Source organism: Anas acuta, chromosome 3 (assembly GCF_963932015.1).
Source record: "Anas acuta chromosome 3, bAnaAcu1.1, whole genome shotgun sequence".
Lineage (NCBI taxonomy): Eukaryota > Metazoa > Chordata > Aves > Anseriformes > Anatidae > Anas > Anas acuta.
In genome coordinates, this window is record NC_088981.1 from 17,388,434 (window position 1) to 17,399,062 (window position 10,629).

General features: G+C 43.3%; 2 protein-coding genes across 10 annotated transcripts in view; one reads left to right on the forward strand and one right to left on the reverse strand.

The window, feature by feature from the left end:
- The window catches only part of CAPN13 (calpain 13), a 47,474-nt gene extending 37,228 nt beyond the window's left edge, over positions 1-10,246 (reverse strand). For 8 of the 9 annotated variants that reach the window (XR_011094536.1, XR_011094535.1, XR_011094537.1 and 5 more), the window contains exons 1-2: positions 9,985-10,173; positions 4,790-5,038 (exon numbers count right to left, since the gene is read on the reverse strand). Coding sequence is in view for 6 of the 9 variants with exons in the window: in XM_068675896.1 (XP_068531997.1) it covers positions 4,790-5,038; positions 9,985-10,023 (288 nt within the window). In the remaining 3 variants the exon portion in view is untranslated. The other variant, XM_068675899.1, reaches the window with a different exon arrangement.
- Positions 1,277-3,025, forward strand: LOC137853493 (heat shock factor protein 5-like). Its single transcript, XM_068675900.1, is given in 3 exon segments — positions 1,277-2,347; positions 2,699-2,764; positions 2,767-3,025. Coding segments are annotated over 3 exon segments (948 nt in total). The 5' UTR covers positions 1,277-1,675; the 3' UTR covers positions 2,977-3,025.
- Positions 10,247-10,629: the final 383 nt, after the last annotated feature.

Here is a 10,629-nt window from a genome sequence, read left to right on the forward strand (position 1 = left end):
GCCAATGTGTTCCCTCTTTAACAGCATGACAATTAAGAAAAATAAAAGAACCTGTTCTGTTTATCAGGGAGGAGGACAAGGAATAATGGCTTTAAATAAAAAGAGGGTAGATTTAGATTAGATATAAAGAAATTCCTTACTATGAGGGAGGTGAGGCACTGGAACAGGTTGCCCAGAGATGCTGTGGCTGATAGGTTTTTCATTTCTTCCCTGTGCCATTTGGGCTAAATTTTTAGATTAACTCCAAATTGACATCTGTTTTTTGTTGTTGTTTTGTTTTATTTTTTCTTTTTTCCCCCTGAATAAAAGCTCTTGTTTACACCCCTCCAGCTCAGCTTAGCTGTGTGGAAAGATCCTAACCCCAACACAATTTTTTATATGTCCCATTTTGGTTTTGTCAGTTTCTGTTCTCAAATTTTCTTAACATTTAAGTTATTTCCTGGAAGTCTCTGGGAATTAAATGAAATGCCGATAAACAAAGCGTCATCAAAACAGTGCAGTATCATGATAAGTGCACTGTTCCTGGAAGAGGATTATATTTGCTCTGCAAAGGGCAGAAGAGAGGTAAAAATGTGACCAAGCCCTTTTGCAAAGTGCCTGGATCAAATAACAAATCACTTTGATAATTTAAAGAATTTAAGCAGTGAATCCAAGCAAACAAGCAATAGCTCAGACTGTATGACTTTCTCCAATATTTTTTAGATTTTTTAATTACAGTAGCACAGTTCCCTGAGTCTTTGCTAAAGGAACAAGGTATGACTCTTGCTGAAGTCCTTGTAAAAGACACTGTTCTTCCCTTCTCCTCACACCAGATATATAAGACATACTGAGAAGTCTGTGCCCTGATGCTATGAAGAGATTGTGATGATGCGGAGGAAACTCACATTGGCTACTTCAGAAGTGCATGACCACCATATACATTACCACCAGATATGAAGACTCAAAACTCTGAACATAATTGGCAATTCTCTTGGCAACACACAAGGTAAAATAGATGGAGCGTGTTGCTCAACTGCTATATTGGATCTGGAACAACAACAGTGGATATAATTGCTATCTGAAATTATATGCACTTAAATAACAAGATCCTATACGACTCCGAAGATGGAAGCTAAGAGATTAATAGGCTGAAGGTGCCATTTTTGTCACAGGTACATTCCCAGAGACTTTTTTTTTTCCTGTCAGAAGGAGCCAATGGTAGAAGGTGAGAAAAATAGATGTGTGTTAAATTGGCCGTGCTGTATAGGCAGGATGCAACTACACTAACTGCCTGGGACACATATTCTGGTATGTCAAAGTTCCTTGGGGAAATTACAGGTATTTTTTTGTCTATTGGTTTAGGTAGTTTAAATACCTTGGATCATATTTCCTTACAGTTACCATCTCAGTAACTTAAGAGCAAAGAGGGTATGGACATCTGTGTATGTGCAAACGGTGTCTAACTGACACAATTCTGCAGTTTTAAAATTTAAAATTCTGCACTTTTATTCTTCACTCTGCAGCTTTCCCCCTTCTTCCTTGGGGAACAGCTCCTTGTGCTCACCTCCCAGGACACACCAAGCTGAAACAGAGTTTAATTTACTTCTTTACTCTTGACTGAAGGCATCTGCAGCTCTGTCAATGAAAAGAAACCTATTTAGCAATTCTGCCACTGCTCCATTTTGCTGGCAGTTGGATGCTGGTCTGTGATGTCACTGTGATGCAGCATAGGCACCATGGTGACACGGGGGAAACTTCCACCACACTCCTTAGGCCACGGGTGGGTGCAGCTGCACTGCATCCCCCGGTTGGGCAGGACAGAGCCCAGTTGGTTGAGGAAATGGCTATGGACAAAAATTTCTGTCCAACTAGAAAAACAATTTCAATGGAGCCATCTTCAATGGAAACATCAAATGTTTCTGTTCAGAACAAGCCCATTGATTTGGCAGTCTCAGCGTCTCCTCAAACATATGATAAAAGAGCAGCTCATGATGCTGCCCTAGGAGCTATAAGAGAAGAAAACATGAAAAGTGTACATCTTAATTTTTCTGAGGAAAGCTCTGGCAAAGCCAATGACTTGTCACCCCAATCCTTTCTGAAAAAACTCTGGGAAATTGTTGGAAGTAATCGGTTTCAGTCCCTTTGGTGGGGTGACAATGGGAACTGCATAGTGATTGTGGAAAAACTCTTCAAAATGGAATTGCTGACAAGGAGAGGACCCCTGCAAACTTTTGAAATCGATAGCATGAAAACTTTCATTCGCCAGCTTCATCTTCATGGATTCTGCAAAATGCAATGGGATTTGACAAGATCTTCCTCATGTGATGAATTTCTAGCTGATAAAGGAGCAGTCTCTGCTTTTAGCAAGGTACATTAGTCCCCCTACCTATGAAATACCTCTCAGAATGTGTTAGTGGGATTGATATCCAGCCAGTCTCAACTGTGGTGGCCTAAAGTTGGTGGTATTTGGGTTTCTAAACCAGTTTTTATGCTTTTGCAAATCTTACATTTCTCTGCTACACCCAAATGGCAAAAATGCAAAAGTGGTTATTCCTTAACAGAACCGTGCCATACCATGTTAATCACATGGGGCACATTTAAAATGCCCCCGAGCATCTTCAGTGTTTGTCTTTTGTGATTCTAATTCTTAGCTATCGTATCTTTGTCTTTCCCAGCCTTGAAATGGTGGTAACTAACTTTCCTCTTTTGCATTTTGTAGTTACTCTTCTACCATAACCCCTATTTCAAGAGAGACTATCCCCATCTGTTAAGACGATGCAAGCGAAGTAAAGTGTGAGTGTAAAAAAAGCTGAATTTTCACTGGAACTGGCTTTGAAGGAAGGTCACCTGAGAAGAAACTCACTGAAGACATGGTCAGGCCCTGCTTCAACAGCGGTCAGTGCAAGGATGAATCCTCAGGCCCCATCCCTTTTTCCACAACACCACAGCCACTCCCTGGTTAGCATCCAGGACACTGCCCTGGGAGCATTCTGCTGAAACTGCTGCTTCTCCATACCACACTACACCCCACAAGATAGCGTTTTTCCACCAGGGCTGGGACCAGATAGCAGTACTGCAGGTGACAGGGTTGGACATCAACACTATACATACTAGAGGAAGTATATATGATAGGTACCAAGTGAATAGAGTGTAGTAGTTCTAGGAATAAACTGTCTGAATAAAAAATATTTTCTGGTTTCTGGTCTGTTTCTAGTTTCCTTTTCTTCAGTTTGACAACTACTGTTCCTACACCCTGGGTATGGAGGTTGCCTTCAGGGAAACTGTTTTGCTCCAGCTCAGAGGAGACAAAGACCCCAGGCACTAGCACTGCACTCAGTAAACTCCAGCAAAACAGCCATGTGTGGCTAACCCAGTTGCTTTACCAGTAGCAATGGATACACAGCATTGCTATTCAGTGCAGTCTGATGATGGAACATCAGGTCCTAGGATAAGAAAGCTGGCTATGTATGTGATTATATGTCCCAAGTTAAGCATTCATATGCCAGGTGAAGATGACATCACATCAGCCTGTTAAACCCGAACTGGAAAACAGCAAGCATCCTAGTTACTTTGAAATAACTATTGCTGCATCTGTGGCTTGGATTAGAGAAATCAGAGCTCTTTAATAGAATCTGAGAGCTTTTCAGATTTGCATAGTCATCTAGAAACAGAAAAAAGTGGGAACTCTAGCTTTAATAAGGTTCACAGGCAAAAAAAAAAAATCTAAAAAAATCTTCCTACAATAATGTATCTAATGAAGTCATTAATGTTACAAATGCTAATCCAGAGAGGCAGATCTCTCTTTTACTGAGCCAGATATTGCATATTTCTAGCTTTGTAACATGATCTCCATTAGAAGACTAGAAAACCCCTTCAAAACCAGACTGGAAGGACAATCTTGCAGTTAGCATGGTGGCAGAGTGCATGGCATGTCAGATCTGTTCCTAGTACCTCTAGGTCTATGGGACAGATCCAGAGGCAGTGAATGTCCAAGACGCCTTCGCAGCAACATCCCCCTGAGAGATGAGTTTAGGCAGATGTGAGGGAAAGAAAATGCAAAGAAGGCTAGGTGAGAGTGTTAGAAGATTTAATATATATATATGTACGCTTGCCTTGTCCAGAGTAGAACTGTAGCCAAAAATTGGCCCTGTAACTCTAGAGAACTGGCTGGCCCAAGATCTGACAGGCCAGTGGGCTAGCTGCCTCCTGTGGAAGCGTATCCTCACAGCCAACAAAAACCTGCACAGAGGTGTTGGCCATGGGTGAAGCCACGTGATCCTGTGATGGTGGAATGTCAGAATCCACACATTTAACAGAGCAAGAAAGAAAATCTCAACTTAACTGACTTAGGTCACTACTCAGTTAAGAGCAATTAAAATTGAGGAAGTTATTTGTTTCCAGAAGAGAGGCAAGTCCAGGAATTGAAGGGTCAGCTAGAGATGACAGAAGAACCTCAGCAGAAGAGTTGCTCTGCTCCCACCCACATGCTCTGGGCATGAATGGAACTTATGATCCCTTCTATGGGCTGCCTGCAAATTTCCATGCTTGTTCAGGTGTTTTACAGTGTCCTCCTTGCTGCCCTGCCCTGCAAAGGGCAATTCACACTGGACATACAGAGGAAGATGCTGTAAAGAGGTTATCTTCCCTCCACACATCCCACACCAAGGTCCCCTTCTTTCAGTGTTGTGCTTCTAGTACTTCCCTGCTTAGCAGAGACCTCTCCCCCTCACGGTGAAGGTTTCTACCCACTGGCCACCAGCACTCCCATTCAGCAGCAGTGCTGTGAAACACCCTGGCTAGCATAACTCACGGTTGGCCTCCTCCACTCTATTTGCTGCAGCTGGTCCTCTGGGAGCAGGCTGGCACCGATGGAGCTGATGTGAGCAGGGAAGGTGTCATCCTCAAACAGCCGGCCTTGGCTCAGACACAAGGCTCGCAGGTGGCTGAAGTCCTGATTATTAAATCTTTTCAGGTTCCGGAGGCTTCCTGTTGTCCCAGCTGTTTGCCAGCCTTCCTCCGACCTCAGAGCAGAGCTGGGATTGAGCATTGTGGACCTTTCCTACAAAGAAGAGACACAGATGACCATTAATTGCCCAGTCCAAAGTGGGGAGCATGTGGGAAAGCAAACCCTTGCCCAGGAGGATGCTGAAGCACACAAAGCTGAGGGCAGTCACAGTGACAAAACCCTTATTAGCTGGAAATGCCTGGGGAAAGAGGAGTAGTTAAATCCCAACTGGTTTATTTCAAATCAGTTCTGTCATCGCTATAGATTTGATTTTGAGTCTTCCCTGAGGCCAGAAAGGACAAAGCTCTTACTGAGATGCTGTGTTAGTGATGAGGTATATCTGCAACTCAGGCAAGCACAAGCTGCAGGATGAGCAGGAGCTTCAGACTCCTTCAGGCAGGCAGTGTGAGCAGGGAGTCTGGTTGGAAGTGCCCAGGACTCTTCTGGCCATGGATCATGGCTGGGCCCAGGGCATCTTTTGAGTTATTTATTTTATTTCATTTCAGCAGGAGTGCCTGATGGTCACTCCTTGTGAGAGACCTAAATAAGGCAGACACTTGCCTTTCCTCGGGATCTGTTCCGAACACCCCAGACAGATTGGTGGGATGGCTTTCTACCAGCTTCCACAGATACTTCATCAGACTCCCCAAAGCTACAATGCTGAGACAGGACTGAGCTGCAACATCCAGACCTTAATCCCACCTGCACTACACGCTCACAGAGCTCTGCTCCAAGGTCTGGGGTTAGTGGAATCGATAGGTCTTGTGTTTAAAGCTGTGACTTACAGTGTCCAAACTGAACTGCGGGTTCCTATTTAAACTGGGAAGTAATTTCATGGCATCCATTGATAATCCAGTCTGAAGTATGTTTAGATCCTTCCTTGTTAAGTGTGTACATTTAAGGTACATTTCATTTAGGAAGAATGAACATTTCACATATACAGTGAATCTCCAGACCAGCCAGACTTGCTATTATACCTGCTAGCACAGCTACAAAAGAATCCAAGAGATAGCAACTCTACTGGGGACTCTTGCCATCCACGACCTGCTTGTGCTCCACAGGGAGGTAACACATCTTCCTCAGAGACCCTGGACTGCAGAGTGGGAGGGCTTTGGGGAGAGAGGCTTAGGGAGGTAGAAAGCTTGCACATTTGGAGGGGCAGCAGCACTGGAGCTTTAAAAGAGCAATTTTCTCTGTCTAACCAGCACAGAGATTTTCAGGTGCTCTCCCCAGAGCCACACAGATGTACAGAGACACACACGTGCACCAGCTCCTGGGGAGCTTCCTTCAGTTACAGAGCTCTGCTGTGGGTTTCGGAGCAGTAGTAGAGAGTTTGTTCACCCTGTGTCACAGAGGACATTTTTACACAGATCTGATGTATCAGCAATTTAAGATTTATTAATTCCTTTACAGCAAATCACAAATTAGATTGCATAATTTTGTCTTTAGTAGCACTTAAACATCAGTTAATCATTACCCTATTTAACAGAATAATTCAGTAGTGTTTGTTACAATCGAAACAGTGACTTTAAAGTTAAAGATTCATAAATGGCAAGGTTCACACACAGACGTACAGCAAGGTATTAGCAGTTTCTATACAGCGAGCAATTGGGGATTTCTGTACAGCAAGGGATTAGGGATTTCTGTACAACAAGGTATTGGGGATTTCTGAACTCAGTTGTGCACTCCAGAACTTTTCTTCTCTTGGTGAATTACTCAGCCTCCTCTGTGTCAGTGTACTCAGTAGAAGATCATTGAATCTTAAGAAGCCAGGCCTCTAGTGAATGATTCTCTTTTCTCTGCGTTGGCTTATACAGTGGATGATTATTGAGCCTCGTGTAGTCTTGCCCTGAGAAGAGACCCACCTCAGGATGTGATTCTCGGTCACAGTCTGCTGTGGTCCTGGACAGTTCAAAGGGGCTCTTTGGATCACAAAATGATTGGCTTTAGTTGGTATTTTTCCACCCTGACCACAATTCAGGTTAGGTAATTCTGGTGTTTTCTACTAACTGTAGAACTCCACTACTTCCAAGATTGTTCAGTTCTGGTACCTTCTGGGTCAGGCTACAGTCCAGGTTTTCACCCTTCTCCTCCAGGTACTGCCATCATAAAACCAAAAAAGCAACTGTCATGAGACTTTCATTCCTTTTCTTCTGTAAAGAGAAGCCCCTGTTAAAGGCCTGTGCTAGCAGACTTTTAATATTGAGGAAGATCACTGCAGCCACCTTCTCCGACTTCTTGCATGACAGAAGCCACTGCACTTGATCCAGCAGTCCCTGCCACTAGCTCCTGGCTTACACTTAAGAGGTACCATCTCATCAATTAGCAATGGAAAATTCACAACATGCCCTGGGCAAACCACTCGCCTATTTCATTCACTTTCTGTGCAGATTGCTAGCCTGAGGTTGCTTGGTTTCAGTTTCAAGCCACTGCATACCATTGTTTTTATTTTTTTTATCTAGTAAAAAAAAAAAAAAAGATGTATATATTTATATAGATATATATATATACACATACATACATAAAAGGGCTCTTTCCTACCAAACAAACGTATCTGTGGATCTGATATGTTGCTGGTCTGGTACAAAGAGAACAGAAGGCTCCAGTAAGAGCTAAGCCTCAGATTTCTGTTGCAAACACAGAGCAGCCACAATGAAGGCATGATACAGGCCCCTTGCCACATGCATAGTGTTATCACCCTCCTTGGCCCTTCAAGTCACTTGGCCTTCTGGCACTGTAACAGCCCAGAACAAGGAGTTTTTGCATTTCTTTGTCTTAATTAAAAGCCCTACCAAAAAATCAGATGGAATTCAGAAATCACACTCCACCAAGATAAGAGCACGCTCCCCTTGGGCTTGCATTTTTTTTACACATCGGAAATAAATCTCATGTAATGTACCATAACACAACAAAAGGATGGCTTCTTCTTAACAAATATTCATTTGAAACTGTGCTCAGGCCCCATGCATGCTAAAATATATTTCTTGCAGCAGTGTTCCAGCAAAACTGATTGCTAATTCTGAAACCCAAATTAAACTTAACAGAGCTTGAAGGCTGGGGCTGACATGTATTCCCTCTCTTCTGACAGACAACAAGAGCTTTTAGTGTGCTCGTGCACGTGTGTGCGCTTAATTACATTGTTTAACATATCCAGAATAATTTAGCAACCAGACTGAAGAAAATAATACACTTAACTACATTTTCCTTCCAGGCGTAACTTCATCAGCTTTGTGTACACATGTGCACAGATAATGGGAGCTCTGTCTCTTGACCATGCTGTGTGACAGCCGCTAGGGTCACCCACACCCAGCTAGCTCCGTGTTCCCTGAGCTCTGCCAGCCTCTTCTTTTGGAGCTCTGAGCCCTGGCCACAGATCGCTTCCACTTGGCTTTCACTGGTGCAAGAGCAGCGGAGAAGAGCACGACAGTTTTTAAAGCAGAATATTGCCTATCTGGGTGGGGAACATCTTACAGGTGCTGAACTCTGAAGGAGAAAGGGGAAAAATAATGCAATGGGTCTCAGATGGGTTGTTCCCTGCCATGAGATATGTGGAAAGAGGGAGGAATTTCAAACAATCAGAAAAACCTATTCAGGCATATTGTAAAACACTGGAGGAAAGACAGAGAGAGACTGACTCTCAGCTAGGAAGGAAACTTTGTTCAGAAGGGGTTACACATACATTTACTTTGTCCTGAGACCTCCTCCAAAACTTAATACTTCTTTATCTGAATGAAGAAACGAATTGCACCCAGCTTTGCTTCCAGTGTTCCTTTTTGGTCCCTCCCTTCCTTCTCAGCAGAGATCCTTCTTGTTACTTGTCCAAGAGCAGTGAATGACAAAGGATGAGGGAGGGAAGTGGAAAAACCACAGAGGGAAGGAGAAAGAGATGGGCTGTGACTACAAGAGGGAATAGGAAGGAAGAGGAAGTCTGAGTACTCCCTCAAGGCTGTTGACCCCTGCAGAAACTAACCTGGAAACCCCAAGCACCCACTATTTTGTGCATTAAACAAACTTAAAAGCCACTGGCAAAGGGGATGTATCATCTCTCTCCAGCACTTGGTTACAAAAGATGTCAAGCCACTGCTATAATCGGGTACTCAGTGGTGGCAAATGCTCCTGACAGCTAATTACATTTTGCAAAAAGCTTTATGTCAGAGTACAGACATCATTTCCTTCAAAGGTTTCTGACATTTCTCACTGTGTAGGAAGTGTAAATAAGCAATTAGAAACGTGTCTACTTCATAGCAGAGCTCTCTACCTTCTCCTCTCCTATTTTTCAAAACATTTCTGATACATGTTGGTTCAGCTGGGTTTCATACTTCAGGAAGAACTGCTGAATTCACAAACACTATGAAGAATCCCTGAAAAGCCAAAAGGCCAACAGCCCTTCTTCCCCTGTTCCCTCTCAAACGCTCCAAAACATCAATGTATATTTAACCTCACACACAATATTCAATATAACCTACTGTAATACAAGCTCTTTACCTTTAAGACCCTGTCACTCATGTATTTGGAGCATTGTAAAAACTTTGGGGAGTCAGCTCCAGAATGGTCTTACAGTGAAGGAAAGAGTGAATTTATTAGTTCTCATTGCACTCAGAGAAGAAACTAATGAGAGCATGAAGTTTCTCAGCACCTCACCCTCGGTGACAGCAAACTGCAGAGACAGAGCAGGGACTTGAACCTGGATGTCCCAAATCCTCTGGCAGATGGTCCTTGTATATGTAGTGTTCAAAAGCCTTGAGCACTCCACAAAAATCAAGACCAAAGACAGGCAAACCTTCTACAGACTGGTTTCCCAGTGGCATCTGATATGACTTTTTGCTCCAACTAGTCTATGAAGTACTCCTTTCTGGCTATTAAGTCATTTTTTTGCATACATAGCATAGGACACTCCCCATCAACTTGTTTCTTCCTCACGTAACAGCAGCATACAGAAATTATAGAGTCCCCCTCCTCTTAGGATCTCCACTCACCAGATCCAACTTCTTCCAACTTACCATTTTAATGTTAGGCTCATTGTAGGACAGCATATTCATCTTTTCCTTCCCTACATGTAACGTTAAGGGGACTGGTTTATTCTGTCTCCCCAAGACAAATCCCTCTGAGTGTTTCTGTGGTGCTTTTCCAGCATTATTCCTCGTATTTTGTCCGCTTTATAGTGTAATAAGTAAAACAGCAAAGTGATGTTTTACCTGCAATGCCTCCGGTAGAACTCTCCAGCCAAACCCAAGAGACCTACAGATAGGCTGGCATTATCTGTGTGATCCTTTATAGGGCAAGCTTCACCCTGCCTTTAGCAAACATAATCAGGTTGAATTGGAGTTCAAGGTCAAAACCAGACAATAGGACTTGGGTGTAACAGTCTTACACCACAGTATCTGTATACACACACACTTCCATTAACCATGCAAGATGAATTCTATACCTCGCTAGACAGTTAAGTCTCCCCATGGCTTCTTGTGGTTTCAGATGCATTCTTAAGGGAAAACAGGATTTGTTTGCACCTCACACACTTTCACACTACCTGCTGTCCCCCATCCACCAGGAAATGCAGAAACGTTATCGGGCACAGGCTGGCAGGACTCACAGAGACATGCTGTCAGAGCTGTGTGCCATTCTTTCTGCAGCAGTAAAAGAAGCAT